Source organism: Leptonotus elevatus, chromosome 3 (assembly GCF_054856555.1).
Source record: "Leptonotus elevatus isolate MCC_2025b chromosome 3, RoL_Lele_1.0, whole genome shotgun sequence".
Lineage (NCBI taxonomy): Eukaryota > Metazoa > Chordata > Actinopteri > Syngnathiformes > Syngnathidae > Leptonotus > Leptonotus elevatus.
Genome location: NC_141241.1, coordinates 4,334,240 through 4,361,847, shown reverse-complemented (window position 1 = coordinate 4,361,847; position 27,608 = coordinate 4,334,240). Strand labels below are relative to the sequence as shown.

Sequence of the window (27,608 nt, the reverse complement as noted above, 5' to 3'; positions counted from 1 at the left end):
TCATTCTGATCTACATATTTAGTCTGGAGCGATATCATCAGGAGACTTGTTTGAAATAAAAACAAGCGATGGAAAAAAATTGAAAAGGGAAATTATTACATTTCATTATTTTAAAATTATGTGTAAGATTGTGGTTATTTGGAAATGCTGTATTAGGATGTAATTTGTCTTTTAGGTGTTGTCCGTACAGCGCTAATAACAGTTTGAATACATTTGAATGAAAACATTGAAAACTGTTTGCATTCAACAAACCAAGACAGAATACATTTACATAGAGCAGCAACATAGCGTGGAAAACACATTTCAAAGACGAGCAAGCAAGACAGTGGAATGAACCAATCAGCGAAGAGCAACACGTGACGTCATGAAATAGTTTGTGGGTGCTACTTACATATTCTGACGTTGGCGAACATGTAACAACATCTTGAGGTGTTGGCACACGTCTTCTAATGACATCAATGACTTCCAGTGCCGTCAGCTGCTGGGTTTTAAATGACTATATGTGTTTTTCATCATTTAAAACTGCTGAATGAAACAACCGTCACTCCCGCGCGCCATTTTGACTGATATGAGGGTGAACTTCCGCCGACGGAAAAAAAAAAACTTCCTCACGAAGGTACGTGACGGCAAAGCAGCGAATTTGATTGGTTCATTTTGAACCAACTGGGTGTGGCTTGCCCGGCCAGTAGCAGTGCAAGGACAGTCACGAGAGCGGTCATACTGTTTGTCGAAGCTAGGAAATTTCCAGAATGTTTGATGGACTTGATTGTTTTTATAAGTTGCTGAGATATGTCGACCTGTCAAATCACTGGCAACATTTGTGGCTGCTTCTCATGCACTACTTATATGGTCACCATCTGTATGGTAAAATCATTTTAGGTAAGTTCATTCTTCATGTGATTTGCATGTGTCATTTTTTTTTTTAAATGATTGTTTGAAACGCAAATTTTGTTGGACTTTTTCAACCTTTCCTTTAGGGGTGTACAATTTTCGAAGTTCCATTTAAATTATCATGTTATCTCATGGAGCTACTCGATTATGAAGGAAATATTCATCACAATTATTTTGGTAATAATTGAAATCACGATTAGGACGATCATTTATTTTTTGGTACAAAACAAGAAAATGGTTAAACATAAAAAATACATTTCTTTGAAATTCCTTTTGGATGAAACAAAATTTATGAAATTAGTTATTTTAAAATTTAAAAAAGGTGCAAATGTATCAATTTAAAGAACTCCAACAACTAAAGAAAATAGTATTAATAGCCATCCATTTTCTAGGGGGGGTACACCCTGAACTGGTTGATAGTATTAATAATAATTTGTTATGATTATGCTGGTTTTGTAATTGTGGAGTGTAATAATTGTAATTGAATTTCGATTCATTGCACAGCCCTATCTTCATGTTGGAGAAAATAATATGAATTGAATCTCTATCTGCCTCAGTCACTTCTTTTCCCTCAGTTAATTTCCTGTATTTAATATAGCGGTTGTAATCTTCAGACCTATGCTAGTACCAGTGGGGGCAATGTTCTATTTGATAATGTAATATCTGAGAACACAAGATGTAATGGGTGTTATGGCGGGACTGCAGTTGGAGAGTCGCAGTGAAAACAAGATTCGCACCACTTGGCTGGACACAACCACTCAAGCTATGACATACAAATAAATGTCACAATTACTTATGAATGGACCCACAGCAGCATTTTAATCAGCCGGAGAGTTATGGCATGTCCGTTTTTGATAAATTAGCTGTGACGCCTGGTTCATATTTTTATTAATTAAACATGCCTCTGTAATAATTTCATACTGATCGAGTACCTTTTTACCACAGACTTTAGGCACACAGGATATGCTTTTGCCACATAACTTAATTAGAAAATGATAAATGTCCCTCGTCTCTGGCCAAAGTCTTTCTAAAGGTCAGGCCACCGCTGGCTTAATTCTTTGAATTTATAGTGCACTTGAAGAGAAAGCGTTGACACGCCTTGTTGTATAACAGCATGTTTAAAAAAAAATAATAATAATAATAATTGCGCTATTAGCATGCAGCTAATAAAATAATATGTTGAATGGTCTGCAACGATTCAGGTTTAGGGCACATTTTGGTCAAACATAAATCAAGGGAATTTTCTAATGTATAATCGAAAAGGATTTTCAAAGGGTTTCACAAGTCTGGAGTTCACAGAGATCAACAACATCTATGGGTCTAAATCTCCCATCCAGGCAGGGGGAAAAGAAAAAACCTTAAGAAGAGATCACAGATGCAGGGATCCGCCTTTCAGCATGACCAGAATGTTCTGGATACCGAGTGGGCAACATTGATCGTATTCTGTGATATGATAAATAAATGCTCTTCAATGCTAGTTGAAACCACATGAGAGTCCATTTGATGGTTTGAAGCACCGCAGGCAGACGCCTGTGGGTAAGTGCTTGCTCGCTTCTCCTCGAGTCCTTTCCTGGTCGGTCAATTCAGAATCTTCTACAGCAACAGCTACGGCCTCACTTCAATCCTCGCGGGGGGAGAAGAGGGATGAGAGAAGAAGCGGCAGTGAGGCAGGTCAAAATCCAGATGTCAGGAAGCGCGAGTCAGAGGGGGGGCGATAGTTGACGACTTGGTCTGGTTCGGCCTTTCATTCAAACCGGCATATGACCCACGACTGTGGTGTCCTTAAGCAAGACATCTTGCATACTGTATGTTTCACAATGCACTTAACAGTAGGGGTGGGAATCTTTGACTTCTCACGATTTGATTCGATTCCGATTTTTGGGCCTGCGATTCGATTCGGAAGCGATTTTCGATTCAGAAGGAATGATTTTTGATTCAAAATGATTTGATTGAATATGATTTCTGCTTCAATATATAGATGTGCAAAGATTAGTCATCATCTACTCCAGTCTGACTCGCTAATGCTAATTAGCGCGCTACTTGTGGCACTTTTATCACTCAAAAGAACGTCTATTCATACAAAACGCTTCTTAAAAGTACTCACCAGCATATGCTCTTCCTATGCTGCAAAAAACAACCTTTTTTGGAATAACTTGATCGTGACTTTTTCCTTCTACTCTTTAACTCATTCACTGCCATTGACGACTATAGACGTCAAAAATTAATTTGAACTATTTCTATTAGTTTACAAATGTTTCCACTTTTGCCAACAAGAGTATGAAACCTAGAAAAATGATTGTGATTAATTACAATAAAAAATGTTTTAATTGCCTGACAATCCTATTTTTTTTTTATTATTATTAAAAATAAGGGGCGTCAGATGATTAAATGTTTTAACCATAATTAATCGCATGACTTCAATAGTTGACTCACGATTAATCACAAATTTTATATCTGTTCTAAATGTACAGTAAAAAAAAATCTAGGTTTTCATAAAAAAATGAAATGAATTGAAAAAAAAGTTAAACTAATAGAAATAGTTTACATGAATTTTTGATGTCTATAGTCATCAATAGCAGTGAATAAGTTAATGTGGCTACAACTTAACAGTGTATCAGGACATGCGGAACCACACTGCCCCTAAGTGGCCAAATCGGGTACAACATGAACAGCACACAAAAACAAGGGCAAGACAGTTTAAAATAATTTAAATAAAATACATTTTGGGACATTTAAAATCGATTCTGAATCGTACTAAATGAGAATCGCGATTCTGATGGGAATAGATAATTTTTTGGCACACCTCTACTTCACAGTGTGTTTTCAGTGGTCACTACTGTGTTGCATAAGATGCAGACGTTTAGTGCCATTTAGTTTTGTAGAATAGTACAGACTCTAGTTAAAACTTGTAATGGCATTTACAAAACTCAAAACGTGTGCTTTTCCGCAAGGTAGCGTGAGGAGAGCAGCTCTCGCCCATCCATCACTGGAAGGAATTGTGTGCATTGACATTTTATATTCGATGAAGGGTGTAAATTTGGCTGCTACTGCCTGTGGTTCATTTGTTGTTTTTCTCTGGCATCCTGCAGAGGAGGTGAGAAGCCGCTGCTTTGTTTGGATGTCTGTACCTGAGGTTCGAAGAAGACTGCTGTGCCAGCTAAGCTACCGTACAGTCTACACTTGTGATTATGATGGATTGTCCATCGTCAGGCTTGTTTTGGACCACTGAGAAAGCACTTGGAGTGCATGTTTGGGCTTTTACAAGGAAATATTCAGTTGTAACCTGTTCATCTCCATATTGCATATATTGTCTCACATTTATAGCCAGGTGCGCATACTGTATAATATAGTAGAAATATAACAAAACAAACGGGAAAAAAACAGGTGACCACATATGTAAAATGGCAGTTTGATAACTTTGTCTTGTAGAGTTTTGAGTAATATTCATGAGCACACACGTTTATGGCATTGAGTGACCACTTTGAACTCGTTCACTGCCACGGACGGCTATTTCTATTCGTTTCACATTTTTTCCACTTTTGTTAACAAGAGTTTGAAAACCTAGAAACAAATATTGTACATTTAGAACAGATATACAATTTGTGATTAATCATGAGTTAACTAGTGAAGTCATGTGATTAATTACGAACAATTGCCCCTCATTTTTAATAATCATTTCTTCTTCTCTTTTAAAAAAAGAAGTAATTTTTATTATTATTATTATTATTTGTAATAATCTTTTCTTTTTTTCTCAAAAAAAAAGAAGAAAAGTTTATTAAAAATTAGGGGCATCAGGCGATTAAAATGTTCTAATCTGAATTAATCGCATGACTTCACTAGTTAACTCACGATTAATCAAAAATTTGATATCTAAATGTACAATTTTTCCCCCCTAGGTTTTCATACTCTTGTTAACAAAAGTGGGGAAATTTTTTTAAACTAATAGAAATAGTTCAAATGAATTTTCGACGTATATAGCCGTCAATGGCAGTGAATGAGTTAGTGTCAAAAATGGCCTTTGTAATCAAAGAGGAAATGACTTTGTAAATCAGCACTTGCACATTTAAGAACTCGTATGTGTGCAAATTTGAGTTGAAGGGAAGCCAACCCTAAAATTTTCTTTATAATATGTTTTATGCGCCCCCACTAGTCTATGCTTGAATATGAATCAAGCAGCAAAATCTACCTGTTTTCATTGATCTAAGGTGGCGGCCATTTTGTCACTTTCTGTTGACTGAAAATGACATCACAGTTGCTCAGGGTCCAATCATGGACCCTGATTGGTTCCTGAGCAACTGCGATGTCATTTTTAGCCGACAGCCAGTGACAAAATGGCCGCCCACTGACCTGGCTAAAAATGGTTGGATTTTGATATTTAATTTATATTCTACAATCACAACCTTCATCAGAAGACAAGTGAGGCTGCATAGAACATATTATTGTAAAGATTTTTTGAGGGTTTGACGACCCCCTTCTAAATTTATGACTGCCCTGCCGACTGCTTTTTATCATATAAGTGACAAAAGTATGAACTATGATAACCAAGAGTTTACTCATATCAGCAAATGTTTAAAACCTCTGCCGTGTTGTTCATTGTTGAGCAAAAAGCTTTTCCCAGAAAGCATTTATCGAAATCTTGTTTCATTCCGTAATGGATTCAGCCACGTGATGAATTTGTGCATTTTTGTCATCAGTCGCCTGGAACACTCGGGCTGTTTAAGCCCTTCTCAATCAGTCAAAGTTTATTGTGATTATATTCCTCTGTCGCTGTTGATTGCAACAAACGGTGGGTATTCTGTTTGATGAGGCCCACACTGAAAAATGTCAGAATCAACAACAAGCGGCCCAAACAATGACTGGAGGGGAAAATCAAGAAAGATGATTATTGAATCACTAAAGGAACACAAACGGGTTGAGGTGGCTGCACTGATCAAAGATTGGGACCTTATGAAGGGTTTTGGCCTTTTCTTGATTCCTATTCAAACTCGCATTTAAGATGCGAGGTGTTTGTTTATGGGATGGAAAATGTGCTTAAGTGATGTGGATTCTTCAATCTTCATTCTTCAAGTGCTAATGTTCTCTTCCTCTATTGTCACGATTGTTTGCAAAGCCATTCTTCTTTGCTTTTGTTGTTCCGTGCACATACGATTATGATAGGAACTTGTATGGGCGCGTCCGTCAAACAAAAAAAGCTCAGTGGAATTACCTGCCAGAGCTCATCCAAACTGGGGTAAGTCAAGTAATTGTGTTAATCACCATTTTGTACAATGGTTCTTGTTCCCAAGATTCACAGAGGGAGGTTGGTGAGCTCTCAAATTGAGCTGCTGGTGGTGTGTTTATTCTGAGCCTGGCGTTGATTGTGTTGCTTAAATAGGACTGAGTTCTAATAATGTTAATTTGTGTTGTTTCTACCGCCATTGATTAGCATTAAAGCAAACTAATTGCGGTGACATTTTTGCGGGGAATTCTCAAAACTCTTGAGAACAGATCATGGTGAGGTGGCTGGCAACCTTAGTTGATTTGTTGCTATATTAAGTCACGTCTTTCTACACACCCCGTAAACGATTAAACAATTAAAAATGTCTACAAATTAAGCGTCATTTGGCGACGTTGAGGACAACCACAAGAGATGGTCTTTGCTGAGGATTTGGCAATTGCCAAACGAGAGCAGTCAAGGGCACTTCTATCTCAGTTTCCGTACGCAGCAAGTCATGAAAAGGCAACCCTCGAGCAAGGCCGCACATATATAATTATATTGATGCCAGATTAGCATATAGCTACATCCCAAGCACTGTAAGTTGTTGTGCTGGTGTTATCTTCAGCATGAAAATGCAAAACAATTATACAGTACCGGCAAACTTTTATACATTTTCTTAGACATATATGTGGTCATTTACATGTGTGCTTTGTGCTGTCCAGATGATTAATCTGCCACATGACTGTTTTCAGTGATTACACAAATCGTGAATTATTATTATTATTATTATTATTATATATTTTTCTTGGAGAGCTCAGTATTGTTCTGTCATCATCATTGCGCTCTTTTATTTATTTATTTATTTTTTATAAATTATTTGTTATAAATGATTTGTTATAAATTTGTATTTTTTATAAATTATTTTTTATAAATTTGTATTTTTTATAAATTTGTATTTTTTATAAATTTGTATTTTTTATAAATTTGTATTTTGTATACATTTTTATTTTTTATAAATTTTTATTTTGTATGTGGGTGAGTATGTGTGCGTGCGTGTGAGTGTGTACTCATTAGTTCACCTAAAACCTATTAAAAATCCCATACCGTTCACCTAAACCGAATACTTCAGAATCCAGCTAGAGTCGTGAGGTTGTCAGGAGAACCGAGGAAGGATCAAAGAAAAGAAAGGAAAGTGAAATCCAGCACCCACCGGGTTACCAACCAGAGTCTTTCACCAACCCCAGAAACATCTCAATTCCAACAAATTAGGGAGACCTCAAGAGACCAAAGGAGAGACTGAGGAAAGGAAGGAAGGACAGATGAGATCCAAAAATCGTAAATTATAATGAATGGTCATCTGTATTTGAGGTTCTCTTTGGGAGTGACCAGGATGGATAGAACCAGGAATGAGTACATCAGAGGGACGGCACATGTTAGAGGCTTTGGAGATAAAGTCAGAGAGTTTCCAAATGCCAGGCAGGAGGTCTAGAGGAAGACCAAAGAGGAGGTTTATGGATGTCGTTAAAGAGGACATGACGGTAGTTAGTGTGAGAGCAGAGGATGAGGAGGACAGGGTTAGATGGAGGCAACTGATTCGCTGTGGCGACCCCTGAAGGGAAAAGCTCAAAGGAAAAAAAGATTTTTATTAAAAGACTTCAACCAAAATGATGGGTAAATGTTTCTAAGTAGACATATTAAACCAGATTAGATCCAATTTTGGGGCTTTCCGCCCTGAGCAGAACATTTACTGGAATAGGTTAGCAGGGCATTTTTGCAGTCTTAGCTAAAATGACGGTTATCTTATACTTACACAATTGTAGTTATTTAGGCAAACAAGCAATGGCGTTTACGCTCATTTAAATAGTGCGCTATCCTAGAAAACAGTGATTTGCATGATTACCCACAAGTTCCACAAAGCACACCGCCGGTTTTTTTTGTGTTTGTTTTTTTTTTTTTTTAGCTTGATGAGAGTACTCGACGCCTCTGACTCATTTAGCTGCATGATGACAAATGTTTAATTGTGATAACAACAGCAAGTCCTTTACTTTTTCTGTGGCTTTGTTTTCCTCTAAAAAGTACAAATAGCGCCAAAGACTGACTAGCCAAAGACGGACAAACTATTCCATCCATCCATCCATTTTCTGTACCGCTTGTCCTCACAAGGGTCGCGGGGTTGCTGGAGCCTATCCCAGCTGGCTTCGGGCAGTAGGCGGGGTACACCCTGAACTGGTTGCCAGCCAATCGCAGGGCACACAGAGACGAACAACCATACTCACAATCACACCTATGGACAATTTGGAGTGTCCAATTCACCTGCCATGCATGTTTTTGGAATGTGGGAGGAAACCGTTGTTTAGTGCTATTATTATTATTATTATTTGAAAGTAATCACGCTTGTACTATTGACCACAGAAATGTGCACTTATTCATTGGCATTGCTTGCATGTATTGTATTTGGGGCCGCCGCAGTATATCAGCGTGTTTGTGTTGGCACAAGCGTAGAAAATGAGAGTGGATCGTGTTCTTCTTCCATTTGCTGTGGGACCAGAGCTCCCACTCGGGCGGCCCCGCGTGTGCTCCCAGCGCTGCAGTCCTGAATGGGAAGTACCGGCAAGGCCTGACATGCCTGCATCGACAGATAAGCCCTCCAAGCTTCGATCAACAACGCTACACAATTGAAATGTGCAGGCTTGTTCCAAGACGTTTCCACTGAGATTTGATTGAATTCTTTGTCAAGGTCCAACTTGACGCAATCAGATATCGGTTGCTTGTTCGCAAGTGCTTTTTTTTTTTTATTGGCTAATTTGAAAGCAATGTGTTCTTTAAGTGAAGGATGCCTTTTTGGATATACAAACAATACGGGCTGATCTTTTAACGAGTTAATAACTCCATTCCCTTAATCGATGGCATTTAATGTACATTTAAAGGGCTTAATTACAGAAATGCGGGACTCTGTGGTTGTCCTCAGGGTTTGGGATGTGTTGAATGCTATAATATTTGAAAGATAGACACAAAGAACATGTGGATCACATGCTGTGTGCGCAGCCCGAGAAAGTTGTGTGCAAAATCTCCCCGTGCTAGTCATTAGGAAGGAGAGAATCTAATGAGGTCATTAACGCCTCACCGCTGCTGCAGTTTGTATTTTCAAGGAGATTTACAGTTTGCATTTTCAAGAGATTTAAGGGTTTGTGTCTGTACAAAAATGTACATTTTTCATGAACAGACTTTATCGCATTCAAAAGCAGCCCTCAGTTTCAGTGTAGTGTATTACACATACTGTATTATTCCCTGTATCTCTTTTTCACATTCAAGGATATGTGAGCTCCTGTAAGTGGAGGAAAAACGTTGTCAGCCTTGAAAGGAAAGTATTTCCACACTCCCAACATGAACACTTGCCAAAATGTTTCGCTAAGGTTAAGGCTAAGTAAGATGCTTCTTGGTTGTCTGTGTGGTGTAGGTTGAATCCTGAGTGCAAAAGTTAGATATCACACCATCTGGTTTGAAGCTGCCACAGGTGCGACCTGTGAGATGATCAATTCACAGCAATAAATAAAAAAAATAAAAAATAAACTGTGATAGCGTTGTTTCTGGAATCAGTATATATATATGTATATATATACACATATATATATATACAATATACATATGTATATATATGTATATACGTATATACGTATGTATATACATATGTGTATATATATATACGTATATACGTATGTATATATATATATACATATGTATATTGTATATATATATATACGTATATATGTATGTATATACATATGTATATATATACATACGTATATACATATATATATATATGTATATATATATACGTATATATATATATGTATATATATATATACGTATATATATATATATATATATACGTATATATATATATATATGTATATACATGTATATATATATATATACGTATATATATACATATATGTATATGTATATACATATATGTGTATATATATATATATATATATATATGTGTGTGTATATATGTATATGTATATATATATATATATATGTATATGTATATATATATATATATATATATATATATATATATATATATATATATATATATATAAAAGTAGGTTGGCAAGAAAGATGGCAAGAAGTATTTTTCCCAAAAATAACCACATCACCATTTAAATTATATATATTTTTTTGCTGTTTTGGGAGCTGTGTAATCACGCGAGTTGATTTCTTATTCTTATTAGCCACATCCAGCAGTGCAGTGCAGTGCGAATTGTCTTGACCTGAAAATGGCCCACTGTCAGCTGACATCTGCATTTGGACGCCAGCGCATCCCGAATCTAATAAATGTCTGTGATGTATCCCTTCGCCGCAAAGCGTGGCACATGGGACTTTGCTCTTCTGTCAGCGGATGCCATGGCAACACCGATTTAACTGTGCATGTGGGTGACCTGCCCACATTACAAACACTGACCAGTATATTATACATTGTCTATCACCAAGTATGTATGCCTTCGAGTCTAGTCATTATATGATAAGAGGAATTTACTTTAAATGCAGCGCCAGTAAATACTGATGCAGTTCAGGAAGGAAATTGAAATTAATATTTTAAAACTAATGTATGGAGATGCTAGTACACATACTTGGAAACCTTAATTGTAGAGTTACCCCTTGAGATGAGTCATCTCATTTTAGAGAGGGGCCAATAAATCCAATAAACATAATACAACTCAGACATCCATACAAACACATATCTCCATATCCAGAACCAATCACATAATATATGTCCTTTCTAAATGGAACTGCATGAACAGGATATCTAAATTCAGTTTATTAATTCATTCAGGCATATTTTCACTAGCCATTTACTCACAAATCAGAATACAGTATACTATATATAAAATACTGTAAGAGCAAGATGTGTAAACTTAGGTCATACATTAACGTGTCGTAACATCCATAGATGGAATGGATACAACTGAATCAATGTGTGTGAGGGTCAAGCCAAAGGTTCAAATATTTATATTCCTCAGTTTTCTCAAGGGAGCAACTACTAATAAAAGTAATCAGCAAGGGTCAACAATTTTCTGTTGAAGTAAAGAGCAGGGTGTAGGATTTCTTACAAAAAAACCCGATTGATTAAACTATTTTTGTGCTGAGTTTAAAGTCTTCTTGTGATGTGCTTTGAGTTTGTGAAATTTCTAGGTTGGAACTGCGTTTGTGTGTGATTTTGTCAGTTGCTATGTCTTTTGTGATGACATTTGCAGTTGCTATGTCCCTTGTAATGATGATGATGATATCAGTTGCTATGCAGTTGCTAGGGTCCTGTATTAGCCACTCTTAGTTTGTCAAATAGGCCTTTGTTCTGTCATACAGAATTGAGTTTTGAGTTTGGGTCCTTAATGCCGCACCTCATGTGATAATAAAGGTCATTTAAAGTGTACAAGGAGGGATGAGCGGGAAATCAGCAGTTCCCGACTAGTTATAGGAAGATCAGAAATTAGGTTATCCTATTACCCAATTGAAGCAGTTTCATCAAGAAACCGTCCCTCTCCTATTCGCTCCACAGATTGCACAAATCGCATGGTGCAAATTGTTATGTCCGTATGTGTCCATATCCAAATCCATATTTCAATTTTCATCAGAGACTTATGGTAAATACATTGCTTGTCAACATTGACACATTTAAATGCTCAAATTGCCCAAACGCATTCTTCATGATTTCTGACAGTTAACTCTTTGACCGCCAAAAACGTTTAATAACGTTTAGTAAAATCCAAATGAGTGCCGCCAAAAACGTTAAAAGACGTTAACTATGTTTTTTAATGGAAACGGGTGGAGGAAAGCCTTGGCCAGCTGTGCTCAAAGTATCAAGCAGATCAAGTGAGTATAATGACTATTTATGGGCACTAGATGGCAGCGATGACTCTTTGGACAAGATCGGGGAGGAGTCAGTAGTAGAAGACGTGAGGTGGAGTGTTGAGGGGAGAATGGCCGAGGAAGCGAAAATGGCAAGCATTTTTTTCAAAGACGAAAAGCATCGACCAGTGCTAAAGAGCACATTGATGATGATGATGGTGACTCCGAGGTTTACGGCGAAGTTGAAGCGTTGACGTGGCGGCTTCGACCACGTCGTAAAGCCTCACCGGCGAGCGATGCTTGCGCCGGAAAACGTGGTGCACAACCGAGCACTTCTGCACAGGCGGACGTTCAATCGGACGATGAAGAGTACCCTGAGTCCAATGCATATTCATCGGAGGAGTGGGTACAGTTTGATCACGGAGAAGACACTGGTTCTGGACTACGATGCCACCATGAATGGAGTGGATAAGATGGATCAGAACATCTCTTACCACCCATTCACGCGGAAAAAACATTGAAATTACACAAAAAATATGTTGCCTATCTATTTCAAATATGCATGTTCAATGTATATATCCTGCACAAAACAAAAAATCCTGGGAAGTGCCAACACTTTTTGGAGTTTATCCGGCTAGGTGGTGAGAGGGTGGCTGTTACCACAAGACAAGGAGGAGGAGGAGGAAGTTGTTGCAGGTATAGGAACTGAAGGGCATGAGGAAGCCAGACGCAACACCAGGTCACCGTATCATGATCCTGAGAGGAGACTTGATGGCAACATGGCCAAACACACACTGCAGTACATACCTGCTACTCCCCGGAAAAAAAGGCCGGCAAGAAAGTGCACGCGAAGGGGCAACCGCAGTGAAACTAATCTGTGGTGCAAATCCTGCTGCGTCCCCTTGCACGCAGGGCAGTGTTACACAATATACCACACAAAAAGAAAAATGGTGTCGTTGAAACATCCACACAATTGTAAATGCACAGTTGTACACATTTGTACATAGTTTGCCAAATTGTTTTGTCAAATTGTTACACTGTTGAATGTAAATAAACTTATTTTGCTATCAAAAAAACACTTTTTTCATTGTTGGTGGTAGTGTTTTATTGAAGTAAAGCACTGTTTAAGTGTTTGTGGCATCATTCATGGGAAAAAAAAGTGTCAAATTCACTAGAGTGCATGAAATAATATCGTTTCACAAAAAGCTTGATTTCTCCGTATTTTGGTCCAAAACAGAGCATTTGGGTGAAACTAACCTATTTTCTATTGTTGATTACTGAAAAACTGAATGAGGTAGAAACAAACTTTTTTTTTTTGATGAAAGATCAAAAGTTCAATCTTTCATTTGGTAGTATCTGTGTTTCCATAGTCCAAACACAAAATGTTCTGTGGACCTTGAAAGATCAGTCAAAATGCTCTAAATCAGCTGGCACCCTCATGTTTTATTTTCTGAAAATGCTTGGCAGTCAAAGAGTTAATATACCCTTTCCTGTTAAAAATGCAACATTACTGCAATTTTCAAGACTGTAGCGGAACAGTTACTGTGCACAGCGTGGCTCTTAGTTGGTCGGTACATTGTGAGCACTTGAATCACAAACATTGAATCTCCTTCACACGCAAATTTCCTTGCGAGTTGGAAAACAAACATTCTTGTTGTTCTCTGTTCTTTTTTCAGGAAGGACACTGCCATACCCCACATCGAAACCATGCGGAGACGACATGAAATATTTTTATGGAACTGAAATGCTTAAACTACCCGACTCAACAAATTGCCTTTGTATTAGAGCGGGAACAGACTGCATGATATAAATATTTCTTGAAGGGGAACTAATGCTCAGCTTGAATTGTATTCAAACGTAAAAATTCTCATTTGTAGTCTCAATTGTGTTTTTAAGGCTACAAAGACTCGACCTGTTTTGTTTAATGAGTGCAACATACTTAACTGTCCTCTGCTTCGCAGCTCCTGGCAGGAGATGGTCTTTCAGGACAATTTGTTTACAAGGCAGGGCGTAATTACCAGGCACAGCCTCTTAGCACAGCCCAAGAAATATCAAAGCGCGCTTTTTAATCACTAAAGGGAAGCAGACAATTATGCAAACACCTCTGGTGAGCGTGCCACCGTTTCTGTCTTCTTATTTGCATACTATCAAGAGAAGTGGGGAGTGAAAGGTTAGTCGGAGGAATGTGCTCTGGAGAAGAAGCCTTCATTAGTTCAGAGATGGCAGTAGAGAAGATCCAATTTTGTCATTGTAAATTGTCCAGGCTGCTCTGTTGGGCGCCACACTGCGATGTCTGCTTCGACTGGGGCAGATTAACGCAGCCTCGTCCTGCCAACCATTGACTCGAGTAACTCAAAACGCACGCAAAAAGTTTTCTTTTTATTATTACATCCTCTATAACGGATCCAAAAAATACAGCTGATACATGCTTATATGGTTATGAGCATTCCCTCACACAAACAATAACATGTTGACCAAATGTTGCTAAAGTGAAATATAGCTTCATGCCCTTCAGCTGTTGTATTTGGACGGTTAATTTGTCCGCGCATACAAACGAAACGTGACTCATTATGTACAAACACAACCTGACCTTTCTCACCTTTCTCACATCCGAAGTAACAAATGCAAACACACACATCGATTGACCTTCCTCTCGAAGAGCACATACATTATTTTTGCCGCAATTAAATATTCTCCTACCGCTCTGATGGGAATCAATATCCTCTCTGTGTTGAGTGACGACTTTTAGTCGATATTGGTCAACAACTGTTTTTTCCATATGACATAAGTGGACCCCTTCAGAGTTGGAGCTGACCCAGTGGGTTCTACTTGGCCGTTGAATACATTGAGTCTGCTGATTGGTTGTGTTGAATGTCAACAGTTAAGTCTCAAACCCTTTCGACTGGACCTGAACTGATTACAGACTCCTCGCATTAGCGCGGTTCGTCTTGTCTTTTGCGATCCCGCAATATCGCATATATTTAGGCGATCGTTTTTATGCAACAGGCAAGCATTGTTGTGGAAAGGCAACATGCCAGACAGCGCTGCGCTCTACTGGATTTAGTAGATGTAGCGTAATTAAGAGAAGAAGGGGCAGAGAAGGTCTCCTACTAAACCCACAGAGCAGAGAGAATATATGCCTGTAAGGAATATTGTAATCTATGCTTCGAATTTTTGGTATGTTGTAGGTAGAATATTTAATTCTCTTGTGTTGTATATGATACCGACCGGTGTGTTGTAAAGTAGCAACAAGGAAGTTTGTGAATGTCACATGACCAAACCCAGAAACTAGGCGAGCCCGTGATCGGTTGTTGCTGGAGCCCTTAGGCCAGTGGTACGCCCTCGTTTAACTCATTCACTCACAGCCATTTTCACTGAAGCAACCCCCTTCGCTCCTGACTGTTACTGGATTTTGACTGATTTTGCAAAGCGCATTAATATTTTGTTCTATTGCTATAAAAACATGGAACCTACCAAAAGAAAGATTAGAGTCTAGAGTATTTGTATCTGTTTCAGTTTTGCAGCAATTAGCATTAGAATTGTCATCATTATTCACAAATCTGTATAGAACTGCGGGTAAAATTAACTTTTCTTTTTCAACATGGCCCTGGTTGATCTCTTTTTCTCTGCTGCCACCTGATAGCCTTTTTTTTAATAATAACTACAATTTCCTCAACTGTTGTCTGCAGTTGAGAGGCTGCATCAAAGCCTTCTGTATGCTCTATCATAAAAAAAAAACATTAAAATACTTCTTTGAGAAACTTAAAACATTTAAAATAGAAGGTATTGCGATTTTTAGGAGCAAATGAGTTAATTTAAGGGTCGCTTACGTGACAGTCAGTTGGAGGATCTACGCAAACGAAAACTGGGCACAGAGAGAGAAAGGAGAAAAATGACACATGACTTTTAGCCATGAGTGTATATTAGGATTAGCTATAAAAATGGAGGACATCCTTCTCTACTAAGGCCCAGTGCATTGGCAGAGCAGTCGTTTCTTTCATGGGCTGTCATCGAGGAGTGAATATACTGTAGAAGTATCGCATACCTTCCCAGATTGGCGGTTTCTGGTTTATTATTGCAGCCGTGCTTTTATAGCTCTGAGTCATCATACATCTTTGAAAGGGAAACAACCAAGAGAATATCAGGGTTGTGTCACCTTGACCTTCCGGTGTGCTATTTTGTCCAGTCACAGATTGAAACTGACATAAATCAATTGGATAGCAAGTTTTCTCAGGGGAATACTTTTGATGTGTTTCAGGAAAGCAGCTTCATTTAATTAGTATTATTCATATAGATTTGTATAAGTTATGGTCATATTGTGTATATTTACAATCGCTAATTTGTCATGAGTTTTGGCTGTTGGGCATCCAGTGGGACCAACTGAAAGCAAACAACTTGAAATGGAAAAACTTGGTTTAGCTGTTTTTCCTTTACAGCAGGGGTGTCAAACTCATATTAGGTCAGGGGCCACATGGAGGAAAATATATTACCAAGTGGGCCGGATCGGTAAAATCATGGTATATAACTTTTGGCCTCAATTAAACGCAGATGTTTGCTATTTGCGGGGCTCAACTGTAAATATATCGTTCCAAAAAATAACACAAATGCAAAATGGAACGCAGCAACATTTTGCCCATATGAGTTTGTTGGAAAACGATCCTTTTAAGTTTTCCGCGTGTTCGTAAAGTTGTTTTCAGAATCAGAGTTGAGATCGGTGAATCGGGTTTCCTTCGAAGGTTTTATTTATTCAGAAATTTCTGGACAGAAACACATGTGTGGCCAAACGCCATGCTCTCCCCATGCGTCTGTAAAGCTCCTCCCACTTGCAGCCGCCATTATAATTTCAGTATCCCAAAAAGCCCCTCCCCTTCCTCTTCCTGCCCCGCTGCCCCCTCCCCTTGCTCTGCCCTCTTGAGTCACAAGACAATCACAAATGCTCAATTGCTATGTAAACATTGCCCGGCCACGATCCGACCCCCCCCCCCCCCCCCCCGCAGGCGGAAACACAGTTTGCAAGACATCCTGGCACTTTTTGTAGACCTCATAAAACTTAACAAAGGAACTGATTATAACACTTTTTCTCCCCCGAAACAGATGGCTAATTAAGTGATAAAATGTGGAAGGAAGAATCTTCAAACGTTTGGTCACATTATTACACTTAACAATCTTTGCTGAGTAAGTTAAAAACAGTTATGACTAAATCTAAACAGTTATAATTAAATTGAAACAGAAGATTCTCTTCAAGTTCCAGGTACGTTATGTTATGTTTCGCATATGCATTGTTCCCAGAATGCATTGTGTGGCACAGTTACTGAAGTTATAAGGACGTTAATCCTTGTCATATGTGTTTGTGTTAGTTGTAGTTGAATGTGTCGTATTTAGCATGTTTACGTTTGATTTATGTTGGTCTATATTTAAAAAAAAAAATTTTCCAAAACAAACCATAATTTTAGATTATTTGTAAAATAATGACATGCAGGGCAATTCCATGTACAAGTTACATTGTTCATCTGAGGATTGCTTTTGAAATTGCAAATGGAGATGTTTTGATTGTGGCAGGCTGATTAATTGGTCTGACATGTATTGTATGTTTTTTTTTTTTTTAATTAAATTTTACAAAATCTTTTCACGGGCCGGATTGAACCCATTTGCGGATGTTTGACACCCCTGCTTTACAGCAAGAAAAAGTTCTGGGTTTGAATCTCAAGTGACGTTTTTTCAATGTTGCATTTGCATGCGTCCCTTGTGATTGGAACTGAGACGTAACCGAGACCGGTGACGTCCCTCATTAAAGAAACAAGCCATTCTACCATCATGCCTCCGATACGGCAATTTTCAAAGAGTTAATTATTCATGCGTCCACATGCGTGGTTGGGTAACATAACATATCTATAATGAACACCCTGTTGTGAATTTGCCAATTACTTAGCAGGTCGTTCTGATAACAACGAATGTGATCACGACGATCAATTGCGTCTGTCCAAACAGGGCAGTCACGTAGTTACAGCCTTGAAATGTTTTTTTTCTTTTTTTTTTTTCTTTTTTTTTCTTAAGAGCTCAGTATTGTTCATTCGGAAATGTCATCATCATTGCTCTTTTTTTTTTCTTTTTTTTTTCTTTTTTTTTAAATATATATATATATATATACATACATATATATATATACATATATATATATATATATATATATATTTTTTTTTTTGTGTGTGTGTGTGTGTGGGTGAGTATGTGTATGTGCGTGCGTGCGTGCGTGCATTTGTTAGCTCACCAGAAAACCTATTAGAAAAAATCTTGAAATGTTATTGATAAACCGACGTCAGTCCGAATGAGCGTACGCAAAGCGTTCCAAATATCCCTGAAATTTATTACAGTGCTTTGGCAGTTATGCAGGTAGTCATATAGTGATGCTTATTTCGGATTTATATTTGGAGAATGTTGCAAAAATGGATGCCCGTAAAAATGATGTTAGAGAAACGTTGAAACAATTGGCAAGGCTCGTCTAAGCAAGAAGAACATCACCGAACTGATGAGCTGGTCTAAAAAAAAAAAAATGGATTACCCCGTGATGAAACACACATTTTTTTTAAACCATTGATTTGTGCTGAATTGATGGCTTCTCTAACGCCGTGTTGCTTTCGAAATTGCCACACAAACTCCCCTTGCTACTGTTAGACTGGTCATGTTTTATGCTTTTGTAATTGAGAGCGCAGACGACGAGAAAATGAGCAGGTCTGTCTCGTGTGAATGAATGAGCTGCTCAGGGCCTGCCAGTGGCTTACATCCATTTGTTATCACAAATCAGCTGTCAAACTGTGACTGCTGTGTTGAGAGAGTTGCAATAATACACAGGTCAGCAAAGACAAGCCACTGCAGGAAAGCAATTAGAGCAAGTTCACCCACCCTGCATATTTTCCCAGATAAGCCTTCGAATCATATCTGCTAGAATAATAATAGCTTTCTCTGAAGTAGTAATCGCGTTCCTGTTTTTTTTTTCCCGCAGTTGTTCTTTCAAATCCGAAACCTGCGCTAATTGTAGAGGATTTTTTTAATGGTGAGAATTGGCAAAAAAGTCATTCATCTTTGACTTTACCGGATGTGTTATGGCTTGCGTTTTGCAAGTATTTGTTGTACTCAAAAAAAGAGGCTATAATGTAAGACTGGTGGCAATTGAGAATAATAAAGCATAATAGCATATAGCCATAATATAATTAACTCTTTGACTGCCAGACGTTTTCAGAAAAGGGATGCCGCCAGTGCTAGCCGATTTAAGCATTTTGACTGATTTTCAAGGTCCACAGAAAATGTTCTGTTTGGACTATGGAAACACACGTACTACCAAATGAAAGATTGGACTTTCATCTTTCATCAGAAAAAAAGAGTTTGTTTCTACCTTATTCCGTTCTTTAGTAATCAACAATAGAAAATGGTTAGTTTGACCCAATTTCGCCTGTGTTGGACCAAAATACGGAGAAATCAAGCTTTTAGTGAAACGATATTATTTCATGCATTCTAGTGAATTTGACACTTCTTTTTGTCCATGAATGATGCCACAAACACCTAAATAGTGCTTTACTTCTATAAAACACTACCACCAAGAATGAAAAAGTGTTTTTTGATAGCAAAATACGTTTATTTACATTCAACAGTGTAACAATTTGACAACAATTTGGCAAACTATTTACAAATGTGTGCAACTGTGGTGCTATTTACAAATATGTGGATGTTTCAACGACAGTTTTTCTTTTTGTAACACTCTCCTGCGTGCAAGGAGACGCAACAGCATTTGCACAAGATTGCCTCTTCGCGTGCGCCACTTTCTTGCCGGCCGTTTTTTTCCGGGGAATAGCAAGTATATACTGCAGTGTGTCATCAAGTCTAATATCAGGATCATGCTACGGTTACGTTACGGTGGTGTTACGTCTCGCTTCCCCGTGTCCTTCAGTTGCTATACCGGGTTGGTAGGAGATGTCCTGATCCATTTTATCCACTCCATTCATGGTGGCATCGTAGTCCAGAAACAGTGTCTTCTCCGTGATCAGACTGTACCCGCTCCTCCGATGAATATGCATTGGACTCGGGGTACTCTTCATTGTCCGATCGAATGTCCGCTTGTGCAGAAGTACCCGGCCGGCTATTGTGCGCGTTTTCCGGCCTTAGCAGCGCTAGCCGCGCGTAGCCGGTGAGGCTTACTACGTGATAGTAACAGGCCAAAGCTTCCAACTTTGGCGTAGAGCTCGTTGTCATCATCATCGTTGACATCAATCTGCATTGGTCGATGCCAACTCTCCATCGCCCGATCGAATGTCCGCTTGTGCAGAAGTACCCGGCCGGCTATTGTGCGCGTTTTCCGGCCTTAGCAGCGCTAGCCGCGCTAGCCGCGCGTAGCCGGCGAGGCTTACTACGTGATAGTAACAGGCCAAAGCTTCCAACTTTGGCGTAGAGCTCGTTGTCATCATCATCGTTGACATCAATCTGCATTGGTCGATGCCAACTCTCCATCGCCCGATCGAATGTCCGCTTGTGCAGAAGTACCCGGCCGGCTATTGTGCGCGTTTTCCGGCCTTAGCAGCGCTAGCCGCGCTAGCCGCGCGTAGCCGGTGAGGCTTACTACGTGATAGTAACAGGCCAAAGCTTCCAACTTTGGCGTAGAGCTCGTTGTCATCATCATCGTTGACATCAATGCGCTTTTTAGTATTGATTGATGCTTTCCGTCTTTGAAAAAAATGCTCAAGCTGAGCTGCTTGTAACCGGTTGCTTGGTCAAGCCATTGTGGCTTGGATCAGCCATTGTCTCCTCAACACTCTAGCTCCGCCTCACGTCTTCTACTGACGCCCACGGTGGGCGGCCCATCCAACCTTGTGCAAAGAGAGTCATCGCTGCCCTCTAGGGGCCAAAACGAGTCTTTGACTAATCAGATCAGCCTGATTCTTTCAGCACAGCTGCCCAAGGCTTTCCTGCACCCGTTTTTGAAAAAAAAAAAAAAAACATAGGGGACGTCTTTTAACGTCCTCGGCGCCCTTCCCTAGGTTTATGCTAAACGTTTTATAACGTTTATGGCAGTCAAAGAGTTAATAATACAAATTGCATGGAATAGAACTGGAATGATCATTCAGAGCTGAACATTCATTTTCTAGAGCTTCTTTTGGCACACAATGGCCATTAAGCCGCACATAATGATATGCGAAACCTTTTTAACCATGAAAAAAAAATGCAATGCAAAACAAAATTTACATGAGGTTGTTTGTAAGAATGACAAAAAGGCCACACTACTTTGCAATCCAATCACAAGATATTTTCAGTGTTCTCCAGAGGAATTCGCGCCCATGTCTGAAAAGCATTTACAACACAACGCTGACTCATTTTGAAATCTCAAGTGATTTGCTTTATCTATTATTTTTTTTAAAATAAAGAATTATATTAACCCTACTGGATCAAATGATATTGAGTACCTGCAAATTGTATTCACTCCACTTGAAAGGATATTTCAACATCAATGTTCAATTAACTGTAATAGAACAACTCTCTTTGGTCATAATATTCCTGGAAATTATATTATTATATTGTATAAATGATATGCATTATACAAAAATGTTAACATCTGACCCCATCTAATGAAAAGTTCTGATTGAATGATTCTAATAAAAGCAATTTAGAGAAAAGCATTGCCCATTTACTTGTATTATTTCTGATCAAGGAATGGATGAATGCACAAGATCATTTCGTCATTTCATCATTTCATCATTTCAAAGGCCAATAAGCTAGTTAAGGCCACTCGACATGTCAGCTCGCTTTCATTATCCAAGCCTTAATGCTAGCAGTTGTATGAAAATGAGCTGCATGTTGACTGCTTCATACATAAAATGACATGAAAATGGAAACGTGCAGTAAGATACTCAAAACTTATATACAATAACAGATGGTCACTTATTATTATGATTATGTTTTAAAATTGCAATCTTCCACAGAGTCCAAAGACTAACAGCTTTTCCCTTCTGCTTTCAAGAAAATTATGAGTGGAAATAGTCCAAGCTTTCGATAAGTGTTGCACTTTTTGAAAGCTCATCTTGCAGGTGCAATTTACGTTCATCACTACCGGGCCCCAAAAAAACATTTATTTGACCCCGTAATTGCCTTGTGGCCGCATTTTTGGATAATAACCCAATCCCAAACGTTTTCCATGGCGGCGTTTCCAATTGTGCTTGAAATGTTGGGGAAAGTAAACTGCATCCTATTCCCACCTCTGCTGACATTCAGTCAGACATCAATTGTGGCTGACAGCATAAATGTTATGCTTTCCCTTGAGTGTTGTAAAATGGCCAACTTGAGATGGCCCAGATTTCTAATCCTCGAGATAGAGAAGACTCATTACGTGCCAATGTAGCTGTGGCTAATGGTGATCTGAATAAAGAATCTTGAGGCAAGGCAAATTTGTTTGTATGGCACACTTAAAGGGATACTTGACTCATTGAGCTATTTTCAGCAGTAAAAAGTTAATATTTTGTCCAGAATTCATTTGAATTTTTCATGCGCAATTAATGCATTTAGAAACATATTTTTCCACTTGCTATCAACTGAAGGGGACATCACCTGTGCTGAGGAAATAGGTAACGACCAATCACGGCTCACCTGTTTTCTGGGTGTGGTCAGCAAACTTAAGCCTTGATTGGCTGTGACCCGTTTCCTTAGCAGGTGATGTCATCTTCAGTCGACAGCAAATGAAATAATGTGTTTTTAAAGGTATTAATTGTACATGAAAAATAATGAGTTTATCAAATTAATTCTGGACAAAATAATAACTTTTTACTGCTGAAAATTGCTGAATGAGTCAAGTATCCCTTTAAGGTACAAGATCATTTAATGTGCTTTACATAAAATATTAAAAGCATCATATAGAAGAAAAACAAATTTTGTAACAAAATAAATAAATAAATAATAATAATAAGAAAACTATCCAAACCAATTAGATTAAAATGATTAAAACCAAGCTTCACTCTCAATAAATTAGTGGAGTCGAGATATTGGACCTTTCATTTTTGGGGACAAGAACAATCACTTCTGTTTTGTCTAGATTGAGCTGGGGGGAAAAAAATGAAAACATAAATAAATAAATAATTAATTAATCAAATCAAATCTGCATAAGTATGATAAGAGATGTTGTGGTGCTTCATAATCTGATAATAACTAGCATGTAGATACTAAAAATAAGTGGTCCAAGAATGGACCCTTGTGGAACCCCGCATGTGATCTTAAGATCCAACTGTACTACTGTCATGTTTTGGGTTTAGGGCTGGGTTTGGATTTGGCTTTTTTGTTTTCTTGTTTACTTTTGCTTCCATTGTTGTCTAGCTTTTTTCTTAGCCCATCATTTTTTTGATTATGGACTTTGTTGTTTTCATGTTTACCTGCCAGTACCTTGTTCACCTTCCCGTTTTTGTGTATTTAAAGAAAAATACCTTGTTTGAACTTCACCTCTGCTTCCCTGCATTTGGGTCCTCAACCACGCCAAACCCTGACAACGACGGACAGAGTGGAAGGTAAGCAGTGTTAAATGATGGAGTCTGATCATTAAAAAAAATAAAAAATTATATATGTAATGCAATTATGATGTCATATGATCCAATACAATTCACTCCAGTTATGATGTGATGAGATACAATTCCCTCTGATTACAATATGATTATTCTATTGTAGTCTTATTTCTGAATAATTTTCTTTGTATGTGATATCACTGATTAGCTGCTGATACTTAATTATTGCTTTTTGCGCGTCCACATAGATCTTTCAAGTTCAATGTCGAGAAGCGACCTTTTTTTTTCAAGCGAAAAACCTCACGGGCAGCAACGTAGCCAAGGTGTTTATGCCGCCGCCCATGTCTGCATTCAGATTCAAGCAACTCGTACCACATGCCCACAAGGCAGCACAACCCGCCCTTCGTTTTACAGCCACATCACAAACCCTGCCACATTCCTTCTGCTGCACCAACCTTGCTACCCCTCGGTTGCTTAATTGGCTTTGAAATCGGCCATAACTGTTTTCAGTCTAGCGTCATCAATGGCAGTGCAAATTTCACCTTAGCGCAGCGCTTCACAATTTTTGCTACAACCGACCCCCCCCCCCTAAGTGAAAGAAACTATTTTACACCCCGCCAACTCTATAAACAGTATCATTTGCCTATAAAATTGTTTTTAAGTACACATCTGCATAGGAAATAATACTCCTTCACACTCTTTGACAATGAGCGCGCTACTGCCACCTACTGTAGTGGATGTGCAATTACACTCTCAAATGCCCCTTAGGTTTACATGCACCGCCTTAGCGTCAAAGGATAGACATTCCTTCCCGGAGTAATGAATGAATGAATGCTCCTTGGCATTTACAGAATTGCACATTACTTTGTGATATACTTCAAGATCAATTATATGTCCCATATTTCTGTGAAGAGCGCTAAGTAGTTGTGACAGTCTGCAGACAGGTTGTGACAATGAAACAATGATATGCCTTCCCAAGGCACTGAGAAATTAGCGCTGGTTTATTTGCACTCGTCAACATGTCTGTATTGGAATAGTATAGGAAAAATGCTTGAAAGTTATAATTAGATTCGGCATCCTTACAAGTAATGACTAAATTAGCATCCTTAAAGGGAGTTGATCAAAATGTTTTGTTTTTTCCTTAAACCTACAAACTTGTTCAAGATATATCGATAAAACAAAAAAAAAATCGTCATTTAATTAATATTTTTAATTTCTTAGAAAAGGGTGAGTGATTTTCATCCCCCCAAACTGATAATAATAACTAATAATTAGATTCGGCATCCTTACAAGTAATGGCTAAATTAGCATCCTTAAAGGGAGTTGATCAAAATGTTTTGTTTTTTCCTTAAACATACAAACTTGTTCAAGATATATCGATTAAAAAAAAAAAATCGTCATTTAATTAATATTTTTAATTTCTTAGAAAAGGGTGAGTGATTTTCATCCCCCCAAACTGATAATAATAACTAATAATTAGATTCGGCATCCTTACAAGTAATGGCTAAATTAGCATCCTTAAAGGGAGTTGATCAAAATGTTTTGTTTTTTCCTTAAACATACAAACTTGTTCAAGATATATCGATAAAAAATAAATAAATCCTCATTTAATTAATATTTTTAATTTCTTAGAAAAGGGTGAGTGATTTTGATCCCCCCCAAACTGGACGCTTAAGGGGGGGATTGTTGATACAAAAGCTGGTTTAATGAAAAATCTTGAATGGATATCTTTTCACAAGAAATCTTAAGTTTGCCTTTCGTCTCTGGTGTCCTCGCTGCTCTGTAACCAGTCATTTCAAATATTGTATCCATACCCCTCTTATTTAATTTAGATCAGTGGATAGGCTCGCAGATACTGCTTATTGCTTACGGTTTAATTTGAAGGGATAGAAGAGCTGACAGCGTCCCCAAGCAGGCATTCCCATCCCAGATGCCGAGCATACTTTCACGGGCGGAGCAGGTGAATCACTTTGTGTAACCACCATAATCACAAAGCAGACAGTGTTGGCCTTTGTCTTGCCAATTGGGGCTGATACAGGTAACCCAGACAACCTGACAACGTACACAAATTAGAGGGTGGCAGGAGAGACATATGATTAATGGCTCTCAATGTGGAGCAGTCCCACGAGGAAAGGATGCTGGAGAAACAATTGTTTTAAGCACTATGACGGCTGGTGAAGTTTAGTCAGGGCGGTGGGGGAGGGGCTTATACATGTGTATATATACTGTACTGTATAGCCTACAGAGCGAGTATTCAACTCCATCAACCCCAAAAAACGTCAAAGTCCTATGTATCCCAATTTACCATTTTTCCATCAAATTGCATGAAATTAATAACAATTTTCTAGTCTTCAAATTTCTTTTTTTTTCTTTTTTTCTTTTTTTTTTTTTAAAGAAAATTGTCTTCAAATTTCTAATTTTGTAGTCCCTGATCATAAAAGAGGATGGCCGATCCATACCTTGAAATATCGGTATCGTACCCGGTCTTAATTTGCCCAATCATTCAATGATGCCATTTGATTAATTCTTCAAAAGAAGACATTACATGTAATATTCAGTATTTCCGTTTGTTTATTTATTCATTTCTGTATTTATTTAATCCATGTATTTCAATTGGTGTCCATTGTTTTTTTGCTATTCATGTGCCAATCCAGTCTCTATCCCGCGTGAATGGTGGCGGTCGATTGTAGAGTAAATGTAAGAGGGTTTTAAAAAGATCTTTTGATTGATTTGGTGACTGGTTATCTTTTTTTTCCATCTCGCTGATTGCTGATTGGCTGAAAAATCCTGAAAGTGTAAAAGCCTTGTTAATAATTACTCTATGCTTTTAAAAAGCACCGTATTATAAACTGCTATTTTCCATATTTTTGTATATATATATTTTTCTTGTGGGGAAGGAACGGCTATAAATGGAGTCACATTATTCCCATTTATTTCATTGGGGAAAGAGGACTTTAAATTTTGAGTTATGAGCGATGTCATGGAATGAATTTAACTTGTATCTCAAGGCACCACTGTTGGTGTAACTTGGCAGCGGGCAGCAGCATCTCGGTCTATACATTTTTGTCGTGAAAGGTCTTTCGATATGACACAACGTGGCATTTAGTTGGCTATTCACATACGTGTCGTTAAAATTGTTAATTACAGCAAACTGTAAACTGCCTAACGTTTGGATACTCATGAAAACTATTGACGGCGCCATCTGTTGCTTAGGCATGTACATGACAGCATGAGGATGCATTTTCATCAGGCAAAATTTGTGTACAGATTTTTTGGGGACCATTTACTGTACTTTCAAAATAGACATGATCAAAATGGCTCTATAATGTGTACAATACACTTCATGACTCAAACTACATTTTAGCCTGATATTATGTCATATTACCAGTGGGAAATCTGGCTTTCCTCAACTCACTGGTATTTCTTTTAAATACCCCTTTTTTCTTCATCTCTAAAACTGGAACTTTGCAAGACGGGGGTTTCACTCAATTATTATTTCACTCTTTTCCACGTTTCCCCCCCCTGAGGTCAAGTGCAATTCACAAAATAAATATAATACAGAACTCTTATCCTCTTGGCGCAAGGAGTGAGTGTGTGGCTGCTCTTGAACACACACAAGAGCGATGCTTTTGTGCTTTGCAGCATCCCCCCCTGCTCGTGTGTCGTGGTGGACCATTCCTCAATTCGTGCACGTACAGTCTGAGTGGGAGCAGCGCGCACGGACCAACAAGGTGCCCGTCGTGGATTTCGCCAGACGCACGCCTCGGGACTCTCTGTAATAGCGCAATTGCAACACAAATGGATATTTCCGTGGCTTTCTTATACCTTTTGCTTTTTTCCAAACCAGGTAAGACTGAACAACCTCGTTGTTTTTTTGTGAGCGCCGCAACATTCTTGCCGTTTCGATTTTTTTTTTCTTTTCTTCTTCTCTCCCCCACCTGCGCGAAAGTGATCAGTTGAAAAGATGGTGTCATGTTTTGTTTCACTCACTTGCCGTTTGCAAACTAAGAGAATGCACGAGTTTTATCTGCGCGCAGCTGCTGCTAAAAAGAGGAACGCAAGGTGCAGGGCTGCAGGCGTTTCTTTTCAATGGTATCAATTAAACGCAATGCATTAAAAACGACTTTTAACACAACTGC

At 38.4% G+C, this 27,608-nt stretch overlaps 1 protein-coding gene across 3 annotated transcripts in view; it reads left to right on the top strand.

Annotated features, from left to right (window-relative positions):
• Positions 1-703: 703 nt before the first annotated feature.
• LOC147176684 (protein kinase C-binding protein NELL1-like) overlaps positions 704-27,608 on the top strand; it is a 179,322-nt gene continuing 152,417 nt past the window's right edge. For 2 of the 3 annotated variants that reach the window (XM_086071424.1, XM_086071421.1), the window contains exons 1-3: positions 704-879; positions 23,387-23,475; positions 27,112-27,316. In XM_086071424.1, coding sequence (XP_085927550.1) covers positions 27,268-27,316 — 49 coding nt within the window. In that variant the 5' untranslated portion in view covers positions 704-879; positions 23,387-23,475; positions 27,112-27,267. Of the gene's footprint in view, positions 880-3,980; positions 4,059-23,386; positions 23,476-27,111; positions 27,317-27,608 lie in introns of all 3 variants that reach the window. The other variant, XM_086071422.1, reaches the window with a different exon arrangement.